At 62.1% G+C, this 22,838-nt stretch overlaps 1 protein-coding gene across 1 annotated transcript; it reads left to right on the top strand.

The window, feature by feature from the left end:
- Window positions 1-1,408: 1,408 nt before the first annotated feature.
- Window positions 1,409-22,421, top strand: COL9A3 (collagen type IX alpha 3 chain). Its single transcript, XM_061207872.1, has 32 exons — window positions 1,409-1,629; window positions 2,196-2,264; window positions 3,452-3,487; window positions 4,130-4,201; window positions 4,825-4,878; window positions 6,041-6,076; window positions 6,310-6,333; window positions 6,613-6,666; window positions 6,992-7,045; window positions 7,459-7,500; window positions 8,632-8,688; window positions 9,098-9,151; window positions 9,723-9,776; window positions 9,971-10,024; window positions 10,403-10,456; window positions 10,805-10,858; window positions 11,653-11,706; window positions 12,627-12,680; window positions 12,776-12,829; window positions 13,015-13,059; window positions 13,299-13,352; window positions 13,433-13,486; window positions 13,982-14,035; window positions 14,141-14,212; window positions 15,253-15,288; window positions 15,772-15,816; window positions 17,504-17,536; window positions 17,715-17,861; window positions 18,034-18,088; window positions 18,586-18,768; window positions 20,952-21,029; window positions 21,843-22,421. Exons 1-32 carry the CDS (start codon window positions 1,552-1,554, stop codon window positions 22,031-22,033), a joined length of 2,055 nt encoding a protein of 684 aa, XP_061063855.1. The 5' UTR covers window positions 1,409-1,551; the 3' UTR covers window positions 22,034-22,421.
- The last annotated feature ends 417 nt before the right edge of the window (window positions 22,422-22,838 follow it).

Genomic DNA, 22,838 nt, shown 5'->3' with positions numbered 1-22,838 from the left:
TATTTCCTGGCAGCAGGTGGGAGGGTCTGCACAGAGCTGGGAGTGGGTTTGTAAGGCAGGGGGAGTGGGATTCCAGGCACTAGGTCACTCCCTTGACTTCCCAGCTAGGCTTCCTCTGAGTCTGGTCCAGCAGGAGCCCTCTGGCACTGTGTCAGGCAGGCGAGCGCAGGAAGGAGAGGGCGCTCGGCAGGAGGTGCCTTGGAGGTAGGGGTGGGGTGAAGCTGCTTGCCTCACACCCAGCCCCACCCTGCATCTCTGAGGATGTCCTAAGATGACTCTGACTTGGCTGGAAGGCTGGAACTTTGGAGATTCTCTTGGCCCTTCCTGATAGAATTCACCCTCCCTTTGGAGGGTGTGGCCAAGCCTGATGAGCAGCCCACAGCTGAACCCAACAGGGAAGGGAGGTTTTTAACTGTTTCGGTTTGCCTCGCTGCAGGCTCCCTCCTGGGCTAATTCCCGTCATCTCAAAAGTTCTGAGTTCTGACCTGCAGAAATGAAGCTCATCCTAAAGCAGCATTTCCCAGGGAATTCTAAAGACTCAGACACCTGAGGCGGGGCTGGGATTCTGAGCATTCAGTGGGCTCTGTAGGTGACCTGGATGTTTGAGTGTCCCCTGGGGGGGGGGGTCATTGAGTCCTCCTGGCCCCAGGTGCTGCCCTGTACCCTGCTGTCCCCATGTGCTCCCGGGGTGAAGCAGGGCGTGCCCAAATCTGGCAACCCCTGAGCTGCCAAGACTTGTGAGAAACGGGAACAGCCAACACCAGCCTCAGGGCTCCTGTTCATCACGCTTTTGCTCGGGCCTCAGGATCACGGTGGGCCTTCCTTCCTCTCTGCAGGGCCCCCACTTGGCTCTTGGCGGGGGTGGGGTGTGCCGGGTGACAGTCCGGCCTTTGCCTGTGCTGGTTCACATGGATGGACCACTCAGTACAGTTAAAGTTTGGGGAGAGGGCCCTGGGGGCGGCGTTCCAGCCTAGCAGCCATGGCCCTAGAGTCTATTCTGCCCACGGCAGGGCCCCGGAGTGGGAACTGAGGCCGTGGTGGGCCCTGTCTGACCCCTGGCACAGGCGTGTTCACCCTCTCTGGGGGTCTTCCTGGGCCTTGGGCAGCCTGGGTCCCTCTCAGGACCCTGGGGAGGAGTATGGGACTCACCCACCCCGCTGACAGGACTAGGACTGCCCCTTCTCCAAAGGAGCCCTTCAACATGGGATTCTGCCTCTCCACACCCTGGTCGAGGACCAAGGGGAGAAAAGAGCCTCTTTCTTTCTTGCTAAAAGGTGTATGTGTGTAACTCACCAGCCCCAGGATAATTTTAACTCAGAGGCTGGCCAAAAAAATGCCACTGGGTTTCTTGTTTTCCCCTGACTGGCTCGGCAGGGCGGCGCGGGGCAGCGCAGAAACCCCCGCCCACCCAGGTGGGCCCAGCTGAATGGGGGGCTTGTGTGAGGGCCAGTGGGGCGGGAACTGGCGTCCAGCCCGCCACCAGCCCCGCCCGCCGAGCCGAGCTCAGGCCACCGCCACCCTGCCGGCTGCACTCAGAGCGCGTGTGCGGCCATGGCCGGAGCCCCCGCCCTGGCCCTGCTCCTGCTTGGGCGGCTGCTGGCCGCCACCGTCACCGTGACCGAGGCGCAGGTGAGCGCGGGACCCCGGTGCACTGGGTTCGCCTTGGAAGGCGGCCGGGGTGGGGGTCCATGGCTCTGAGGTCGGCGTTGAGCTGCACAGCCAGGGAATAAGCTCCCTGCCTCGCCCCCAGGGTCAGCAAGGGAGCCGGGAAGCCCGGGGTCCCTGGGGACGGCGGGCACAGTCTTGTCGCCCCATAGCTTCCTCGCCGTCGCCCGGCTAGCCTCCACGGACGCCGGGACACCTCGGAGATGCGCGCAGGGGCTGCCCCTCCTCACCAGGCAGGGTCCGGTGCCAGCGCTGTGTCTCCACCAGAGAGACACAATGTGGCCTTTGTTCTTTGCGGGGCTCAGCCCCGACGCAGCCCCTCCTGCCCAGGCGAGGTGGCAGGGGATACTGCCAAGGCCCGAGGGTCTGAGGGGAGCCGGGGTGCGGGCCCCTGGACGGGCCCTAGCTCTTCTCCAGACTGGCAGGAGGGGATGCTCCGTCGGGCTGACCCCAGGGCCAACCAGGGGGACCCCCCCGGCCAGTGAGAGACGGTGGGGATGCAGCTGCCTGATGACATTTCTCCATTTCAGAAAGTGGGACCTCGAGGCCCCCCCGGCCCCCGAGGGCCACCTGGGAAGCCAGGCAAGGACGGCATTGATGTGAGTGTGTGGGTAGGGATGGCCGGGGCGCTTCTGCAGGGTTCTCGCTCCCACCCCAACCTCCCTGAGCCCCAGGCCTGATGGAGAGAAAACTAACTGCACCTCCCAGGGCTGGGGCGATGAGCCAGCACCCCGGTGGGATGTGAAACGGGACAAAGACGATCCTTGTTCCTTCTTGGAGCGGACCCCCTGGGGATTGCCTCCCCAGGACAGGCGGGGGTGGCTCCGTGGTGCTCTTTGGGCTGGAAGTGTGGGCACTGGGTGTGTGTCTCTGGGTCCCCGGAGGGGCCTGCCCTCCTCTTTTCTGGGGGTAAAGACTGTCCCCTGGGTGGGTCTCGTTGGCAGCTACTAGAGGCTGGAGCCAGCCTTGGAGGGCGCTGGGGGGCTGGCTCTGCCCCAGAAGTGGCATCCTCCAAGGGCGCCCCAGCCTAAGCGTGGCCTAAACCGTATGGGAGGCAGATGAGACCCTGAAGCCTGCCCCCAGGACCCGACGGGCTGAGAGCCCCTGACTCAGCCACGTCCATGAAAGTCAGGGCCCTCCAGGCCTCTCCTCACCAGTATTGTTCCCCGGGTAGAACCTGCCTCCTTCTGAGTCCCCAGGGCCCTGCCTGGCCCTTGATGGTCCTGAGTCTCCCTCCCGCCAACCCACCCACAGGGCCATCGCTCAGTGTGGCTGTAATGGGCCCTGGACCCGGGTGGCCTCCCCTCCTGGTGGGGCTGGGCACTTGGCGCCGCAGGGCTCCCCAGTCGTTCTCTCTGGGGACGTTTCCACTTAAAACCTGGCCTGAAAGCCTCGGGTAAAAGATTTCAGAGCCAGTGGCCATCAGGGTGGAGAGGGTGCTGGGGTGCCTTCCCGGTCCTCTGTGTGTCTGGAGGCTGCCACCTCCAACCGGGTTTCTGGAGTTTCTCAGGCAGGCGGAGGGGTGGGGCTTCATGACGCCTCCCACCGTTTCTGGGGTGTCCCTGTGCCCTCAAAGTGGGCTCAAATCCCCAGTCTGTCCAGCTCACCCCTCTCCCCACCACCTGCCTCTGCACCTGGCCCTAGAGGGGAGGTGCCTACAGGTGTGGATGATGGGGTGAGGGGCTCCATCCTGCCTCCTGGGGCCTCCTCTGGGGCCCAGCTCTGCTCCCCTGGGCGGAGCTTCCAGAGGACACTTGGTCACGTGTGGGCATCTCCCTCTCTGCAGGGAGAAGTTGGTCCTCCAGGTCTGCCCGGGCCCTTGGTGAGTGTCCTGGCCGCGGTGTGTGAGGGGGATGGGGGGAGGCGGCCTCCTTCTAGTCTGGAGGGGATGGGTGGGCCTAGAGCAGGGGGGTCATTGGCACCCCTTCCCACCATGCTGGGTCCTGGGTTGCCAAAGGGCGGCCTTGGAGCAGGGGCAGAGCGGGAAGAGGTGGGAGGGCTGTGGGTGGGGCTCAGTGAGTCTCCGGGTAGCGTCTGGCTTTGAAGCTTTCTTGGGCAAGTGCCCCGGCAGGTCAGGGAGGAGGTCCATACAGACCTGCACACCCAGCCCGTCAGAGGTCCCACGAGTGAGCCGTCCTGGAGCTCTTCAGGCCCTGGAATTGAGGGTTCTGGGCTCATGGAGGGGCCCACAGAGGGGCCCACTGGCCCTTAGCTGGGGAGGCCAAAGCGTCTGGGTGAGTGTCCTGCAGATGTGACTGAAGAAGGGTTGAGGGGCAGCTGGAGGGGGAAGCCCTCCTGGGGCCAGCAGGGGGTGGGCAGGGCAGCAGGGAGGGCTGGGGCTCTGGTGGAGAGGGGCCCATCTAGGGCTGCTAGGTTGTGCCCCGCTGGAGGACACTTTTCTTCTTGGTGAAGGCCAAGGCTCTGGCTGGAGCTTCCCTCACGCCTCTGCCCTTTCTCCCCACAGGGACCGAAAGGGGCCCCGGGGAAGCCAGGGAAACCAGGAGAGGCCGGGCTGCCGGGACTGCCTGGTGTGGATGTGAGTGTGCCGGCCCCTCCTTCTCCTCCCACGAGCCCCCCACTCCCAGCCTGGAGGGATTCCATCCCAGGGCCCAGGAGTCAGAGTTAATTGCTGTTTTCCTACTGGGCCAGCTCAAGCAGGAAAGCCAGGCCCAAGAGTGTCTCCGGATGTCCCCCAGCAGGGTCCCTTGGCCTTCATCCCATACCCGTTAGTGTCTGGCCCTGTCTGCCAGACGACAGCGCCAGCGCACTGGAGAGGTGAAAGTCTCGCCAGCTCTGGCTTCTCTGGGAACAAAGGCCCACTATCCAGACCCCTCCGAGCCCCAGGGTGCCTGCGTCAGGGGCTCCTCAGGAGCTTAAGGCCTGGCCCCAGGACCGGGGGCTTTGCACGCACGGGAGAGGATGTCAGAGGGGAACTCTCCTGCCCGCTGGGCTTGCCCACCCCAGCAGGTGCTCCAGCCGCGGGCTTCCCACCAGGTGGGCGGGGGGTGGGGCCAGAGGGGAAGGTGCCTGACCCGAGGGTCTTTCTGACCTCTCTTGACTGGCTTTAGTTAGGGCGGGGCCCATGCCTGCTTCTTCCCCCTGAGAGGGCACGTCCTTCCCACGTGACCCCTCCAGCCCTCCTTCCACCTCCTTCCCCAGGGCCTGACCGGGCAGGATGGACCCCCTGGACCCAAGGGCGCCCCCGGAGAACGGGTAAGGCAGGCACCGCGTCCAGTGGCTTCAGCTCAGGGGCGAGGTCCCAGCCAGGGGCAGCCAGACTGAGCACCACCTGTCCACAGGGTGTGGGTTCTGAGGGCAGCTGCTGTGACTGCACTGGCTGGGCCCCGCCCCTGCCGTGGGGTGGAAGGGGGCCGGAGGGCATGAGGACACAGGGTGATGAGTGCCCCCCCTGCCCCCTCTGGTCAGAGCTGTCCCAGCCCTCAGACCGTGCTGGGGGTGCTGGTATGGTTGGGGCGTGACTGGCCCCACATGCCCTCCTCCTCCTCTGGTGAGCCGCTGCCCCTCTCTCTGCGCCCACCCTAGGGGCCACGGTCACCCAGCCTGTCCCCCGAGTCTGACCATTGTTCACTAAAACCCCCTTTCTGACCAACCAACTCCTCTCGTGGCTCCAGGTGCAAAGCTGAGACCAACACTCCCTCTCTGTCCCCCCTTCGAGAAGTGACTGTCCCCCAGCCCTCGGGTGCGGAGGGCAGTGGGGCTGTGATGGGGGGGAGGGAACCAGGACGCAGTCCTGCCTTTGGGAACTGGGCTGTAGGAGTGTTGAGTGGGAAACAAGGAAGAGAGTGGCTGCCTGCAGCCGGCAGGTCCTTTGACGTTTCCAAGGACCTTGGGGGAGTGGGGGAAAGGGGGGGAAGGGAGGAGGGGGACTAGCTCCAGGCTTTCTGCAGGGAGCCTGGCGCACAGGAGGGGAGGGGCCTCCCGAAAAAGGACCTCATCCTTGGGATGCAAGGCAGCAGGAGGCCCAGGAGGGTGCTGGGCAGACAGGCAGGCCAGCTGCTGGAGGTTTGGGGCTCCCTACTGTGGACCAAGGAGGCCGGAGGGCTTCCTGGAGGAGCCGGGCATCAGGCTATTCTGTGTGGCTCAGGTCACACCTGGCATGTGCCTTTCTGGTGGCCCGTCCTGCCTGCCGTAGTGCTGCCAGGAAGGGACCTTTTCTGGCTTTTCCTCAGCAGGACTGTTGGTAAAGGACCAGTCCCAGGCCCCTGGGACATCAGAGACCCCCCCCACCCACTGTCGGTCTCCTATAAAACAAGAAACCCCTCCTCGGGGTTTGGGAGGGAACGGAACAGGTTTGCAAACAGAGGCGACGGTGCCTGGGCCCAGCCCACCCCTGACGCCCCCTTTCCTTCCACAGGGAAGTCTGGGACCCCCAGGGCCACCTGGGCTGGGGGTGAGTACCGTCTTCTCCTCCTGGTGGGAGTTTGAAGGGCCCCAAAATGCCACGTCTGCTGCCCCTCTGCAGCTTCTCCTGGGGGCTGGTCCCTGGGCTGGGGTCCTAGGTGCTATCTGGGCTGTGCCCTCTCATCCCCAGCAACTCACCTGACCAGCTCAGGGGGATGGGGTGGGTGGTGGGCAACCTCCTCCCGTCCCCAGCAAGTTCTGACCCCATGCTTGGCACTGCAGGGCAAAGGCCTCCCTGGATCCCCCGTGAGTACCGATAACCCTCGTGCCCCACCCCACCCCCCCAGCATGCCCGCCACACCCCGAGCCAACATGGCCACCAGGTCCCAAACCAGGGCTGGGGGCGGGGGGGGGGGCTTCTGGGCGGGGGGAACAGCGAGCTGACCCCTCACCCAGAGTCCCCATGCTTTAAGAGAGGGCAGGCTGGCCCTGTGTAGGGATATGGGAGCCCGGTCTGGACTCCCCTGGGGATCCTCAGAGCTCCTTGGGTGCAGACCCCCGTCTCTGACTTCTTACCTCCCCCAGGGAGAGGCAGGGGTGAGCGGCGTCCCAGGTGGAATCGGCCTCCGGGGCCCCCCGGTGAGTGGCTGCCAGGACTCCCCAAATGCAACCATGGGGGGGCCTCCCCGCTTTCCTTCCTTTTTCCCTCCCCCTTCACCGCCTCCCTGTGCCCCTCCTCTCCCTCCCCCTCACCCTCTCTCTTGGTGGGCCTTCGTGGCTGACGTCCAGGACAGGGCAGAGCAGACCTCAGGATGCACAAGGCTGGGGCGGGGCAGGTGGGCAGCTCTGGGAGCGCCCCCATAGGGGCATCTTCGGAGTGGGAGGCTCCTCTCTGGAAGTCGCTGGTCCCCTCACCTCAGGTGGGGGCTGGTCCTGCTCCATCTAAGCCATAATCCCCCCACAGGGACCCTCTGGACTTCCAGGCCTCCCTGGCCCCCCGGGACCTCCCGGCCCCGCTGTGAGTACTGGGCGGGGTTCTAGAGCCTCTCAGGAGGAGTCCCAGGCATGATGACTGCTTGGTGGGCTTGCCTCCCCTGTCCCCAGGGTGCCCGTCCTCAGGCCCCCCATGCCCCCCGCGCCAGCACCCACGTCCACGTGGAGAGTCCTGGCCACACCCCAGACATGGGCCAGGTCCAGGCTGGAGCAGCGTGCGTCAGCTGACCCAGGGCTAGTGAGGCTCAGGCCTGGTGGCCACCCCGCCCCAAGGGCAGGTGGTTTCTGTCATTGTCACATGCCCTGCAGGGGGGGGACCAGCAGTACCTGGCACTGGCCACGGGGGGATGAAGGGCCCCTGAGTCCCCTGGAGGTCTTGAGTGGGCGGGGGGAGGGAAGCGGGGGGGCCATGTCAAAGCTGGCATCTCTCTGTTCCAGGGTCGCCCAGGGGTCCTTCCCGAAGGCGCTACTGACCTTCAGGTGGGCACGTGCAGCCTTTGTGAAGCCCTTTGTCGGGGTGCCTGTCTTGGTGGGAGGGGCCCGTCTGGAGAGCACAGGAAGGCAGGGACGGGGGCCCCTAGGGACGGGTTCAGTGCCGGCGGCACCAGCTCTGGGTACGGTCCCCCCTGAGCTGCCCCTCCCCGCCCTCACCGGTCTAGCCCTGGCATGCGCAGCAGCACGAATTGAAGTTAATTTAAGCAAAATCACGTGTGGACTCGGCACAGACAGGCTCCGGGCGCTGTCACCTGCGAGCTCGGCTGCCCTGGGGGCGCAGACAGCCGGTCTCCCCATCACAAAAGCTTCCAGACCACAGTCCGGGACCCACTTTTGGTTGTTGAGCTTTGTCTCTCTTGTCAGAAGAAAAACAGTGACTTTGGAGGCCTGGGGTTCGAGGGCTTCGCTTGCACAGCTGTTCGTGGGCCGGGCCAGCACCCGGCCTCCTCCTCAGTGCGGCTGGAAGTTATTAAAGGGAGAGCCTGGCCCAGCCCGCTTGCCCACTGGGGCCCCTGCTGCCCTTCTCTCCCCCACCCGTGTCCTGAGTGCTTGACGGTCGGTGTTCCTGAGGGAGGGTTTGGGGGTCTTCTGGAAAGAGGAGGACAGCTGGGGGAGGTGGATGTCACTGGCTCTGTGCCAGAGCAGCCGTGGAATGATCCAGACACCCCCATGCCGCCCCTGGGTTCGCCAAGCCCCCAGGTGCGGAGCATCCGGCCTGTGCCCGAGGACCACGTGTCCCTCCCTGAGGCACCTCTGGCACCGAGAGGACCCCCGAGCAGAGCCGGCTGCAGAGCCGGACGCGTGATAAAGGCCCCTTTGTGAAGCCAGCAGCCACCAGGCTGAATAGCTGCTTTGAACCTGCACTGGGCCTGAGACATCGGAGCCGGCTATGAGGAGGCGGCCGTGAGGGGCCGGCGGCCGTGGCCTGGCTCTGCAGCCCCTCACCGCGCCCCACGGTGGCCCTGAATGAGGCCCTGTCTGGGCTCCCCAGGAGGCCCCCATGTGGCCCGAGCTCCCCTTCATCCACCCCAAATGGCCCATCTCCGGGCCCCTGGGTTCTGACCTCAGTGCTGCCCCTGTTTTACTGGGAGGGGTCTGACCATTGTTTCCCAACAGTGCCCGGCCATCTGCCCGCCAGGCCCCCCGGGGCCCCCAGGAATGCCAGGGTTCAAGGTGAGCGGCCACTGAGGGTTGACTCAGACCCCAGCTCACCTTCACACCCCGTAGGAGGCGGCAGGGTCCCCATGTGGGTGGAGGTCCTGGGGGAGGTGGGCGTCCAGAAAGCCTGCCCTGGTTGCAGGATTGTTGCGGGAAGCAAGGGGGGCTGGCCTCTGCCCTGCTGGGGGACCTTGCTCTGTCCCTGTCCCCCTTCACCCCAGTGACCCGCTGGGGACTGGGGGGGCATTGAGAGAGGGTGTGGGGGAAAGCTGGCCTCAGGCCTCTAACCCCCTTCCCTGGCCCAGCCCTGCTCCTCCCAACCGGGCCTCTGTTTCCCCAGCTGGGCTGGTGGGCCAAGCAGGCCTTAATTGGCTCAGGGCTGCTTGTGGGGGTCTGCTACCGTCCACCCGCCTCTGTCTTTCAGGGACCCACCGGCTACAAAGGGGAGCAAGGAGAAGTCGGCAAGGATGGCGAGAAGGTGAAGGCGGCTGGCGGCTGGCGGCTGGGTGGCGCCCTGGGGGGTGGCGGGGAGGCACAGGCGCTTGGGGGCACGGGGGCTGGGACTCTGGCAGGGCTGGGGGTGCCTGGCTCTTAGAGCCGGGTGATTTGGGGCAAGGTCTCTGGACAGAGCCCCCAACACCTGGCCTCACACGGAAGCTCCCTGAGCTTGGGCAGGCCCGCTGTGGGCTGGAGAAGGTGGGCCTCAGCCCAAAGTGGCCCCCCGTAGTCCCTGCCGCCCTCCCCCATGGCCACTGCCCTGGAGGGCATCTGTGCATCCTCCTCCACAGGCTGCGGGTGAGGCTGGGTGCCCTCCAGCGTGGTGCGAGCAGCCAGCCTGCCACGTGAGCGGCAGAGGGGCTGGCCGCCGCCAGTAGGAGGTGTCTGGGGAGGGCGGGGGAGGACACGGTGAGACCTCCCTGGGCCTTGGGAGCTCAGCTGTGAAGTGGGGCGACGCCCCGCATGGCAAGGGCTCTGGCGGGGTGGTGGGGCAGTGGGCTCGGAGAGGTGCGGGGAGAGCTCGGGGCTGACGCCACCCACCTCTCCTGCAGGGTGACCCCGGCCCCCCTGGGCCCCCTGGCATCCCAGGCACCGTGGGGCTGCAGGTGAGTAAGGGGAGGTGTTGGACAGGTGAGGATGTGGGGTGGGGACGGTCCATCAACTCCCAGGATGGGAACCGGGTGCGGGTCCTGAGGCAGGGTTTTGGGGAATATACCAGAGCCCTTCAGCGGCTCCTGGGAGGTGTGCGGTTGGGGGGGCTGCCGGCCCAGGCCCTGCAGCTCCAGCTCTCTCCCTGCAGGGTCCACGGGGCCTACAAGGATTTCCAGGGCCACTCGGACCCCCCGGGGACCGGGTAAGTCCACTAGCCCCGCGCCGCCTGGCCCTTGAGGGGGGCTGGGGGGCCACCTCCAGACGTTAGATGGGCCCCTTGAGCACGGGTCCTCACCAGTGGCCACAGGTGGCCTGTGTGACCGCGGCCCTCTGGGTCTCCACTCACTGGATGGTTCCCAAAACCGGGGCCTGTGAAGGCTTTTGTGGCTTAGGCCCAAAGGGAATGGGAGAGGCAAGCAGGGGACAGCAGGGGAGGCCTTGGCAAGTGGGGGAGGGGGAGGGGCTTGGCGACCACTGGGGGGCTGACGGGGGAGGGGCCTGCTGGGGGGCTTGGGTGGGGGGCTCCCGGCAGGCCTCTCCAGATGGAGCCGGGTGCTCAGGTGCCCCTTCTCCTCCACAGGGTCCCATCGGGTTCCGAGGGCCCCCCGGGATCCCAGGAGCCCCTGGGAAAGTGGTACGTGTGTCTGGGGGTGGGGGTGGTCCCGTGCAGGCCCAGGCTCTCTTCTCTTCTCTCTTGCTCACTCAGACACCTCCCGCAGCCCCACTGGGCTGCCCATCTCGTGGGCACACCTGGGGGGAATCACATGTGGCACACCTGGGCAGGTACCAGTGGACACACCTGGGGGGAGGGGGCGAGTCCAGAGTCAGCCTATCCTTCGTGGGAGATTTGCGTTCTCTCTCTTTCCAGACATGAAGTGAGGTGTGGTGAGTGTCCCTCGGGCCTCTGTGACCCTCAGCATTGTCATCCTGCTCTCCCACCTTCTTGAGTTAACTCTCTCCCTGTCCCCCCTTGTCATTGCAGGGTGACAGAGGCGAGAGGGGCCCAGAGGGGTTGCGCGGCCCCAAGGGCGACCTCGTAAGTGAGAGAACCTGTGTTCTCTGGGTCCTTCCTTGGGAGAACCTGATCCACGGGGCGGGGCGGGGCGGGGGGGGGGGGATGGATGGTAAGTCCAGGGAGGCGAGGGGCAGCTGCCCTCTCCTGCGGGTGGGGGGAGCCCCTGGACAGTGCCAAGCTGGGCCTGGGGGTCCCAGCCCTCCCCCTACCCAGGCGGCTCCCCCAGGAGTCCCCCGGCCTTGTTGCCCCCATGGTTCCTTGAAGCTACTGTCACCTCACCAACTCCTCTCCAGAGCAGCAGGGCAGGGTCCGGAGGACCACACTTCTGAGTGCGAATCCTGGCCACTAACATCCGTCAAGAGGCCCTGGGCAGTGGGGCCTGACCTTGGGCCAAGGATGCCCAGCTGTGAGATGCAGTAACAGAGAAAACGACTCTCGGGTTAAACAGAACATAAGTGAAGCCGAGAGATAATTAAGCATCTCACGAAATGAAGTGACCGTCTCCGAACCAATCTCGTCATCCCCCGGCCTGAGCCTAGCGGCCGGAGGTCCAGAAGGCGGCCATGTGATGCCGCAGCATCCACAGGATCCTAAGATAGCTCCCGGGGTGACGGGCCTTTTCCCCTGGGGGCCCAGCCTGGCCTACACAGCTGTCCCCTGGCCCAAGCTCAATACCCGGAGTCTAGAAAGTGGTGTGCACGGCACGTCTAAGGCTCCCGGGCCTACCTCCCCCACCCCCCTCCCCTGGACCTAGTGAGGTATCTGGGAGGAGCAGTCCCCGCGGGCCTGACTGCGGTCCCTTGCGTGTCTTTCAGGGCAGGCCTGGTCCTAAAGGCGTCCCTGGCATGTCCGGGCTGGTTGGAGAGCCGGTGAGTGCCCGTGGATGCCAGCATAGGGGCGGAGGGGGCTCTGTCGGCCCCTTGCTCCCTGCCCTTTGCACCTGCTTCCCCCGAGAGTCATTCTCCTCCCACGGCCCTGGGCTATACTTGGGCCAGCTGCCCGGGCCACTGGCCCTCCATTGTTTTGCTCTGCTGTCGCCTTCTGGAAATGCCTAATTGTGGGTGAAGGGCCCGCACACTTGCATTTTGCCGGAGGCCGCAGAATCTTTTGCCGTCTAGACCACACAGAGGTAGAGGGTCTCGGGCTGAGCTCATGTGCATTCCAGGGGCACGTGAGGGTGGGTGGGGGACTGAGTGGCACAGGTGGGGGGCATTCTGAGGGTCCTGAGCACTGGCCCGCCACACCTGTGCCCCCTCATCCCTGCTATGTGCCCGTGCTCAGCCCAGACCCCCACTTCCTCCTGGCCCCCTCCCCATCCTGGCCCTAGAGGATGGGCCCCTGGGAGGCCCCCTGGGGTAGCACAGCCCAGCAGTGGGAGGCTGAAGGAGGGGAGGGAGGGACCCCAGCTGCTCTCCTGCCACCTTCCCAGCACATGGCTGTGTCTGAGATTCCAAAATTAGTCAAGCCTGTGGGATTCAGCAGGCCTGAGCCCAAATCCTGGCTCCCAAGCCTCAGTTTCCCCGTCCGTAAAGTGGGCACAGCAGAACTTCCCTGGGGCGCGTGAAGAGTCTGGGTGGATGAGGGACACGGGGGGCAGCGTGTGGTCTGGGTACGTCCTCACCGCCCTCATCTGCACGATCGGAGGGCAGCACAGGTTACTACCTGCCCCCTGAGCCCAGGAGGGCAGACCTAGTGCAGGGGGCTGGGGAAGGGAGGGGCCTGGTGGGCGTGGTCTGGAGGGTGACCAGGCTGATTGCCCACTGGGCCTCACAGCATCCGCTGTCCCCAGGGCATGCCGGGCAAGGATGGCCGGGACGGTGTGCTGGGACTCGATGGCGAGAAGGTTGGTACTGGCTAGCAGTCTGCAGGGGAGGAGGGGTCTGCAGGGAGTTCAGCCTCCAGGGCCTCAGCACCCCATGTCCCCCCAAACTCCCACAGGGAGAAGCTGGTCGCAACGGTGCCCCAGGAGAGAAGGGTCCCAATGGGCTGCCAGTGAGTGCACGGGGCTCCTGCCGTGGCCCCAGGGACAATGCCGGTGGTCATCTCTCGTGGGTTCCTGAGTGGGGGCGCCTGCAGGGGGCTGTGCATCAAGGCCGGGGAGGCTGCAGGAGCCCCTCACCCTCGGGGGGTGCTCTGCCTCTGGTCTTGTATGCTGACCTCTGACCTCTGACCTGCAGGGTCTCCCTGGACGAGCAGGGTCCAAGGGTGAGAAAGGAAAACTGGTAAGTGGCTTCTTTCTTCTGGGGAGTGGAGGGGGGAGTGGAGGGGGGAGTGGAGGGGGAGGGGAGGAGGGAGAGAGGGGGAAGGGGGGAGAGGGGGAAGGGGGGAGAGGGGGAAGGGGGGAGAGGGGGAAGGGGGGAGAGGGGGAAGGGGGGAGAGGGGGAAGGGGGTAGGCCGCAGCCTGGATCCTGGGCGGAGGGATGTGGGCAGAGCTCACGCAGGGCTCACCCCTCCCCTGCAGGGCAGAGCTGGAGAGCTGGGCGAGGCTGGCCCCTCAGGAGAGCCCGGTGTCCCCGTGAGTATCTGCAGCCCTCACCCCCAACCCAAGTGTGCGCGGACCCCGCTGACACCCTCTGTCCCCCTCCCCGAGTGTAGGGAGACGCTGGTGTGTCCGGGGAGCGTGGCGAGGCTGGCCACAGGGGCTCAGCGGTGAGTCGGGGGAATGGAGTCTGGGGTGGGGGTGGGCATGGGGCCACAGCCGAGTGGTCCCCTTTTCTGTGTGGGCTGCGTGGCGTTTTGGATGCATGAATGGGCTGAGCCTGTGAAAGCTGGGACTTGGTGGTGGCCAGGCTCGAGCTGTCCTGTCCTTGAGACGTCTGTGCTGAGGAAGCAAAGTCCCAGCACCCAGCCGGCCGAGGGAGCACCCCGCCTTGGGCCTGGGAGGTGTGGTGGAAGCACCCCCCCGCCTCAGCCCCACCACAGACCAAGATAATGAAGACACCGGCATCGGTGCCCCGCACCAAGTCCGGCTGACGCACAGGGCCCGAGGGCATGCCTGACCTCTGCGACCCCCAGCTGCCCCCCAGGATCCCTCCCACCTCTCTCCCCAGCAACTGGGCCAGATGGCTGGGGACCAGCTCCTGTGTCTGCCCAGCCCCCGCGGGGGAGGCGGAGCTGCACTCACACTGTCTGTCTGTCTTTCAGGGGGCTCTGGGCCCGCAAGGCCCCCTCGGAGCCCCTGGTGTCCGTGGTTTCCAGGTGGGTGAGGTTTGTGCCCAGGGAGCCCAGGTGGGCCAGCCGGGCTGGGGAGGGGTCTCCACCGGGCTCCCTGTGGGTGCTGACGCGCTGGGTCCTTGTCTGTAGGGCCGGAAGGGCAGCATGGGAGACCCCGGCCTGCCCGGCCCCCAAGGCCTCCGAGGCGGCGTGGGCGACCGGGTAAGTGGCACCCCACCCACAGTCCCACGGGACACACAGAGGTGCCACGTCAGAGGCCCCCAGAGGCACCTCACACCGTAGGTGCGCAGTAGTTGGGCACTGTGGGTGTCCCTATTGTCCCATGATATTTGGGACACAGAGGGCCCCAGTCTGGGTGACCGGAGGTTGTGGGCTGTGTCCGGGCTCCGGCCTGGCCGCACTACACCAGGTCCCAGGGGAACCTCAGGTACCTTCCTTGGCCATCCGCCCGCCCGCCCGCCTGCTGGCAGTGACAGGACCCAGGAGCCGCCATCTCTGGCGCCCCTTCATCCCGGGCCTGCTGGGCCACAGAAACCACGACCTGGGGCTGGGACAGTGGCCCCTTCCTCAGCCTTCAGGCCAGAAATGCCAGGGGTCAGGGACATGCCAAGGGCACCAGGGCCTCCAAGAGGTAGAGAGAGAGGCCCTGGCACTGCGCCCATCCCCGTGGGGGCCAGGGGCCGGTTACTGTATCGCCCCCCCGGTCACCCTCACCTGCACTTTGAGGTCAGAGGGAAGTTTCACTCTCTGGACCCTTTGGGCGGGTTCTTCCTCATGCTGCTATCTGAGCAAATGGACAGTTTTTATTTTAACATTTTAGGGGTGATTCTGGCAGTTCCCAGACATGCCCCTAATCTCGCAGTCCCCTGGGAAGATGATCAATACGAGCTTTGGGCTCTGACTCGGCAGCTCGCGTCGGGAAGTTACCCTGGGATCGTGTGAGTGAAAATGCTGCACGATCCAAACTTTTTCCGGTGATGCCGAGCCCAGAGGCCTTGCCGTCCGGCAGCAGGGCCCGTGAAACAATCGCGCACCCCATGTGGGGCGAGGCTACGAGCCCCTAAAAAGATGAGGGCTCTACAGGAGGATCCCAGCACTTAGGGGCCAGGATGCCAAACGTCCGGGAAGGAGGCTGTTTCCACAGCAGGCCGGGTGCCCCCAGCTCGTCCTGGCTCCACAGCGGGTGTGGGTCGCCCAGGGATCCCTGTGGTTTCTTTAACGCTGAGCCTTTCTCTGCCCAGGGCCTGGGAGGAGCTGCAGGCCCAAAGGGCGACCAGGTGAGCGACCGGTGGTCAGGTCAGCTGTGGGCTGCCCGCTGTCTTCAGGGCTGGGGGGCATCCTTCTCATCTCTCTCATCTCCCTCCCTCTCCCGCCACCCCCCCCCGCCACCAAGGCTGACAACTCTGGGCACCCAGCCGGATTCGGGGCCAGTTGGCTCCTGGGTACAACGGGGGTCGCCTGTGGCCTGGGCAGCTCCTCCGGGACCCTCAGAGTGGGGCGTGTTCCCTGCTGGCCATCTGGGTTCCAGGAGCAGATTAGAAAAGTGTTTGTTCTCCAGGCAGCATCTTCTCTCTGGAGGGCCCAGGGGCAAGGGGGGGGCCGCAGCTCTGGAGGATCTAGAAGAGTCTAAACCCACCTGAGGCTCTGCTTACTGTCTGCTTGGTGCCTCGGCCTGGCTCTGGGTCTCGGGCACCGGCTCCCGCCAAGGTTGGAGGATGGCGGCGTAGACAGTTCTGCAACTTTGAGCTGTGTCGTTTCAGGGCATCGCGGGCGCCGATGGCCTTCCTGGGGATAAAGGAGAACTGGTGAGTATGACTAAGTCGGCCTCACTTTTTTTTTTTTTTTTTTTAATTTATTTATTTTTATTTTATTATTTATTTTTGGCTGTGTTGGGTCTTTGTTTCTGTGCAAGGGCTTTCTCCAGTTGCGGCGAGCGGGGGCCACTCCTCATCGCGGTGCACGGGCCTCTCACTGTCGCGGCCTCTCCCGTTGCGGAGCACAGGCTCCAGACGCGCAGGCTCAGTAGTTGTGGCGCACGGGCTTCGTGGCTCCATGGCATGTGGGATCTTCCTGGACCGGGGCACGAACCCGTGTCCCCTGCATTGGCAGGCGGATTCCTAACCACTGCGCCACCAGGGAAGCCCCGGCCTCACTTTTGACAACAGAACTCGCCACGTTCGGGGTGGGGGGTTGGGGAAGGGCAGCATCTGCAGGTCCAGGCAGGGGTGGGCCGAGCTGAGGACCGAGGCGCAGCTGAGGTCCTGGCTGCTGACCGGCCCCTAAGGCAGAAGGCGGCCCCAGGCCCAGCTCTGGGGTTTTCTACCCGCTCCCGTGCTCCACCTGCGGCTCCAGCATGAATTAGCCAGAGTTGAGACTGAGCTACAGAAAACGCTGCTTCCGCAGAGCTAAAACTCAGGTTGAGTTTAGAATAAAACCCTGATGGAGTTCATCGACAGAGTCACACCTCGGGCGGTGACTGAAACGGAAGAGTCGGGGGTTTGGGGATAAAGGTCTCCGTGGCTCCCACGTGGTGAGGGTCTCCAGTTGTGTGACTGAGCCCTTCTCTGAGTCTGGAGGAGGCGGAAACGGCTCAGCCCCAGGGACCCTCGTCTCCAGCACAACCTCGTAGCCCAGAGCCAACTTCTCCCAGCTCGAGCCGAGGTGACCTCAGTCGTGTGTGCGAGTGTTGTTCATCTTGGTGAGTTCCTAGGTGACCTTGACACACGGGACCCTGGGAACAGCCCCCCGACCTGCTCCAGCCCTGCCCGCCAGGCGGGCAGTGCCCCTCACACTGTGCTCTCAGCGACTTACCACTCAGGCTGTCTGAGCTGAAAAGCCTGGCCCCTCCACCTCCCTCCGGCTTCGAGGGGGGCCACCAGCTGCGGCCTGAGCAGAGGCGGCGGCATGGATGGATGGGCGGTCCCGGGCCGCCTGCCGTCTGGCTGGGGCCCAATCCCTGTCCAGGCCCTGCCGGGCAGCTTCCTGAGGTCACAGCTGGAGAAGGGGGAGCCTTAGGCCCAGAGACCCTCAGCTCCGCCAAATGTGTAACAATAAAGACGCAAGAGGGAGGGGATATGGGGACATACGTATATGTATAACTGATTCACTTTGTTATAAAGCAGAAACTAACACACCATTGTAAGGCAATTATACTCCAATAAAGATGTTAAAAAAAAAAAAAAAAAGAATGGGAACAAAGTAAACATGGATGAGAAAAAGTACTATGCAGCTAATAACACTCTTTAGGGAAAATAAGTTTAAAAACATCAGTAGCTATAATACAATCTCAGCAATATAAAAAGAAACCTAGAATAAAAAGGAGTAACCACTGTGGCTATTGTGATGCCATCAAATAGCAGCTTCCTGGATGACTTGCTTTTCTCTTCCGTCCCCAACTAATAACCGGCTAGACTGGTTCCTGGGGAAATAATTCCCACCAACTAACAACACGCAAGTAATTAAAATGCACAACTTCCCTCTGCTCTTTTGCAGGGTCCCAGTGGCCCTGTCGGACCCAAAGGAGAGGTGAGTGCCGGGCAGAGGTTGGCTCCTCGGGGCCCCCAGGCCAGCCGCGGGGCACTGACGGCCGTGCAGATCACAGAGGCCTGCTCTGGTCAGAGGTCTGGAAACTGCCAGCCCTTCTTCTTCTCCCAGAGGGAGAAGCCCATGCCCTGACCCACCCCTTCCTGCTGTTTCCCTCTAGTCCGGCAGTCGAGGGGAGCTGGGTCCCAAGGGCATCCAGGGCCCCAACGGCACCAGCGGCGTAGACGGTGTCCCAGGCCACCCTGGCCCCATGGGCCTCCAGGGCGTGCGCGGCGTGCCTGGCGTCACTGGGAAACCCGGAGTCCCGGTACGTGTCTCCTCTCTGGAGCCAGTGCTCATTGGTGTCGGGCTTTTCCTGGATTTAGATCAAGTCTCTTCTAGATGATCAAGGTTACTTTGCAGAGTGTGACAGTGGGGGTGCCTCAAGGCGATGCCAGCGCGCCCCCCAATACGATGATGGATTTCGGGGTGAATTTCAGGGGCAAGAAGCCAGCGAGCAGCGCGTCAGGGAGCTGTGTGGGGGGATGGTCAGCGGTGAGTGCCCGCTGCCCTGTCCCATCCCGCCCGCGGCTCCGCCCCTGGGGCTGCAGCCTCTCCCACCCCCAGCCCCAGCCCCGCCCCGCCTCACCCTCCACCACCTGCCGGCCGGCCCACCGCCCGCGGTCCTTGGGGTCTGCACCGGAGGGGGCCCCCTCCCCGCAGGGCTCACCGCGGTGCCTGGTGCACGGGGGATGGGCTACATGTCTGCTGAATGAAGTGGCCACGAGGGTCAGACAATCGCGCCCTTCCAGCTCTGACAGACCAAGTGGGCATCTTTCGGCCTCTCCGGTTCATGAGCTCTTCAAGGAGCTCCTCTCTAGGGCTGTGATTTACTCCTGGGGTCACCGAGGGCTGTGACCGCATTTATCACGTACCCAAAGCAGTTAAAGCCCTTTTCAATCAATGAACAAACTTCCTTTGAAAGGCAGTATATTCGCACTTTACGTAACACGCTTCTGATGAACAGATGTCTGATCTTTGTTTTCCAAAAGAGCAAATCGCACAGCTAGCCGCGCACTTGAGGAAGCCCTTAGCACCGGGGTCCATCGGTCGGCCGGGTCCCGCCGGCCCCCCCGGCCCCCCGGGGCCCCCAGGCTCCATCGGTCACCCCGGGGCTCGAGGGCCCCCTGGATACCGCGGTCCCACCGGAGAGCTGGGAGACCCCGGACCCAGAGGTGAGTGCAGTGCACCCACCACGCGGCCACACGCCGGAGCCCCCAGCCAGTACCCCAGCCATGAAATCTGCCCCCGCCACGCAGAGAGGCTCCCCTGGGGAGACAGGGTGGGGGAAGAGACCCAGAGGGGAAATGGGCCCAAAGTCACCTGGCCTTCAGCCAGGGTCCTTCCGGCCTTGCCGATCCGTGTCTGACACACACGTCTGAGCTGCCTGGGGGCGCCCCCTCCCCTCCCCTCCCCTCCCCTCCCTCTGGGTCCACGGGCTCATCTAGAAAAGCCCTGGGAGGTTGAGCCATTGCTAGAAGCCGCCTCAGGTACAGCCCTTCATGCTTTCAGGCCCAGTTCGGTTAATTCCTTATTAAACCCACGGGTGTGACAACGTTTTTCAAAATGTGATGGTTTTCTCAAATACCGTTAGAATAACATTTGGGGGAGGAGGGTTGAGAAGAATGTGAGGAATGAACGAAAAGGAGCCCCATTTGTACGTAACAGCACTTCCCTTAATGAAAACTGGCATGTGCAACCATTTCTGTGGCAAAAGGCAAAAATTAGAAATCAAAAATCCATTTTAAGGACTGTAAAGAACTAGGAATGAGTTGAAACGAGGTGAAAATCTTGATCCCACGCAGGGGTGCCGTCGTAGGGATGCTTGGTGCCCAGACAGGGAGCTGCTGGCCACTAACCTTTTCCAACAAGGCCTTTAACACTTAGTTCATTTTAAATTCTAACCGTTTGCCACTGCAGCCGGCCTGCCCCCAGGCAGCTAGCCTCACGGCCCCAATTCAGGATTTAAAGTTCGTGACTGCAATTTGTTCCAAACTTATTGACCAAATAATTTTCTGTTTCTGAAAAACAGCTTAAGAAAAAAGTTTCCAAGGGAAACTTACTTCTGTGAGTTCCTTTTGTCCTCTGTGAGGTTAAGTTAAAATACCTCAGCAGATGAAAATGCTTCCAGAATTAGAGGTTTCATTTCATTACTGTTAAGACGCTGGGAGATTGAATAGTTTCAACACTAGAGGGCAAACGTGTCAAATGCACCTTCTCACCCCGTCCCAAGTTTACCATCAGACATCTCCCTGTTGTCTTGGAGACGCGTCTGAGTTCTGACCGTCCCTGGGCCGTCTGTGCCAGTACAGTCTGCGGGAGGGATGGCTGTCCTCAAAGAAAGACCAAACAAGGTTTTCTCCAAATAGGGATCTGAATGCCTTTAAGACTTTTGAAAATAAAATTCAAAAATAGCATTGATCACTTTATGGGTTCTCAGAAAAAGCACAGCAGAATTCAGGGGAGGCCGCCACATGGCGCGGGGTCAGAGTGTTCCCTGGGGCGCCTGCCTCGGGGTGGGGACGACCGAAGGTTATTGTTTGAATTAAACGAGAATATATACTGTAGTTCTTCAGGCAGAAGCCACTGTCACTGCTGGGCTTCCATCTCCCCCCGGGACACAACAGATCAGGGACCTGCTCTGGAGGCCGGGAAAGCCCAGGCCCCACGGGAGGCCCCGACTGCCCAGCCCTGGGCCTCCTGATCCTTTGTAGAAGGTGTGTTACCCTCTGCGATGGGAAAAGGGACAAACACCAACGGAAAGAAAACTGGTGCCACTGCTTTTACCATCAGGCAGGACAGACCGCGCCCAACAATGCTGCTTGGCTCACTGAGTGTCACTAGGTTGACAAGAGGCTCAATTTTCCACGAATATCACTCAGGATAAGCTGTCTGCAGCCAGCATCACACAAAGTACAGGCCGACAAGCGGGCCCTCGTAGCGGGGCCTCAGCTCACCGCCCGGAGACCAAAACCAGTTGGAGGCGGAGGAGTGGAGAACACAATTCAGGGGACATTTTAAAACACCTTAGATAATTTGTCAAAAATCACGTTGAACGCGGGAATACAGGGTAAACACTCAGCTGCTGAACAGGCATAAATATTGTGAACAAACCAGAAGTCCAAAAGCGCTGCTCTGAGGCTGGCGAGTCACGTGGGGGGTGCATGCTCTCAACTCCATCCAGCCCGACACTTTGCTGTGTGTCCTTTTCTAAACGTGTTTTGATTCAGTAAAAAGCTTAGGAAGCAGGCACCCTACTCGTAAAAAGGCAGGATCACACACTCGCCGCCGCAGAAGTCTGTCTTTGAACCTGAATCAGGGCTTCTAAGCAAATGCATATGTCACTTGCCCTTGACAGGAAACCAGGGGGACAGAGGAGACAAAGGCTCAGCTGGCGAGGGCCTGGACGGGCCTGACGGAGACCAAGGGCTCCAAGGTATGAGGCCGCTGTCACTAACGTTACACGGGCACCTCTTCTGAGGGGACAACTTTTCTCCTGACAATGCACCCGTAGAGGCCAGGTTAGGGACTGTTTTAACGACCCTTTAATCAGATCGCCCTGTGTCTGTTTTAGTTCAGGAGTTTCGGTTAAATTCTATTCAACTGAAGCCATCGAGTATCTATTTCAGTTAAATTCTAACAGAATTTCCTCTTAAGTGACCCACATGTACCCTGGATGTTGACACTTTTCATGTTGAATATAAATACTTTGCCGAGAGGGAGGAGGACAGCCCCAGCCGCGTTCCATCCCGAGCCTTCTCGGGGGCTGTCCTGGGGCCACCGCATCTGCACACACGTCCCAGGAGCAAACACACACCTGTCGGCCCAGCTCCTTGCTCACTCCACCCCTCCCCGCACCCCCAGCTCCTGGTTTCTCCTCTGCTGACCTCCTCTGCCGTCCACCTGCCCAGGTGCCCACCACCTGGTGGGGGGGGCTTTCTGTCTCACACCTAGTCCATCCCCATGGTTACCACCATCACCGTCAGCATCCCCCTCGCTCACCCCAGACCCATTCCTCACATGGCGCCAGCTGACTCTTCTCAAGTCCGAGCTGCCCTGCTTAGGACAGAACCCAGACTCCCGCACCCTGGCCTCTGCCCTCGCTGTTCTCCGCCTGAGTGCGCCTCCCCTGGGCCCCTCCCAGAGTTAAGAAACGAGCTACAGAAACACAAGACTTGGGTTGGCTGAACGGACACACCACTGATGTCCTCTCTCTGTGTCTCCACTCACCTTCCTGGTCTGTCTCAAGGACCACAAGGCGTGCCCGGTGTTAGCAAAGACGGCCGCGACGGGGCCCATGGAGAGCCTGGGCTCCCTGGCGATCCTGGCCTTCCCGGTGCTGTTGGCGCTCAGGGGACCCCCGGCATTTGCGACACCTCCGCCTGCCAAGGAGCCGTGATGGGAGGGGGCGGGGACAAATCAGGTCCCAGGAGCTCCTAAAACACAACTTCAGGAAGCGGGTGAGAAAGTGATGCCGACTGAAGCAGCCAGCTGTGCCAGGACCCCGCGGGGACCAGCAGCGTCCTGGCATCAATGGTTGGGCACCGCCGTGCCGTCCAGTGAGGCCTGCCCCTCCTTGTCCTCAGTGGCAGCGACTGGACACTTGGTCCCCGAGAGCATCCTTCATCGAGCTGCTGTCAAAGTGTTCTGTCTCTACGTGTATTTACAATGGTCCATTCGGCTGTAACATCATACCTCAGACACAGGCCTATGTAATAAAATCGTCAACCCAACATTTCAGAGGGATCTAGGGTGTACATATAGAAAGTTTTGTACAATTTCACGAGAGAAAAAAATATTCAGCAACTTGTTTACATGGCATTTGTGTAAAGGCTAAGATATCATTTCAATAAAATGATATATGAAATCTTCAGATTAATGACTGGCCACAGTATTACAAAAAAAATAAAGAATTTAATGTACAGTATCCCTTCCATACAAAGGTCTCGTCTGATTTGCCTGCCTCCTTTGTGTACAAACGTTTAACTATCTCCCATTGACAGTATTTATTGAAAGTGACTGTATTGCACAAAAGTCTATTGGTATTATCTATTGTAATAAATAAAGCCACTCATTTGAAAAACTCAGTTCCAAACACTACAGTTTATTACACAGAAAGTAATGACTCTCAATATGAAAATAAGGGCATTGAAGCAATCCACCGTGACAATGTTTCATTTATGGACAAAAGTACCTTTAAAGGAGATCTCTGGAAAATTTCTAGCAAAAGGGTTTAAAATAGGAC

Source organism: Eubalaena glacialis, chromosome 13 (genome assembly GCF_028564815.1).
Source record: "Eubalaena glacialis isolate mEubGla1 chromosome 13, mEubGla1.1.hap2.+ XY, whole genome shotgun sequence".
In the NCBI taxonomy this organism is placed as follows: domain Eukaryota; kingdom Metazoa; phylum Chordata; class Mammalia; order Artiodactyla; family Balaenidae; genus Eubalaena; species Eubalaena glacialis.
The sequence above is the reverse complement of the archived record's forward strand: the minus strand, read 5'-3'. Positions and strand labels throughout refer to the sequence as shown.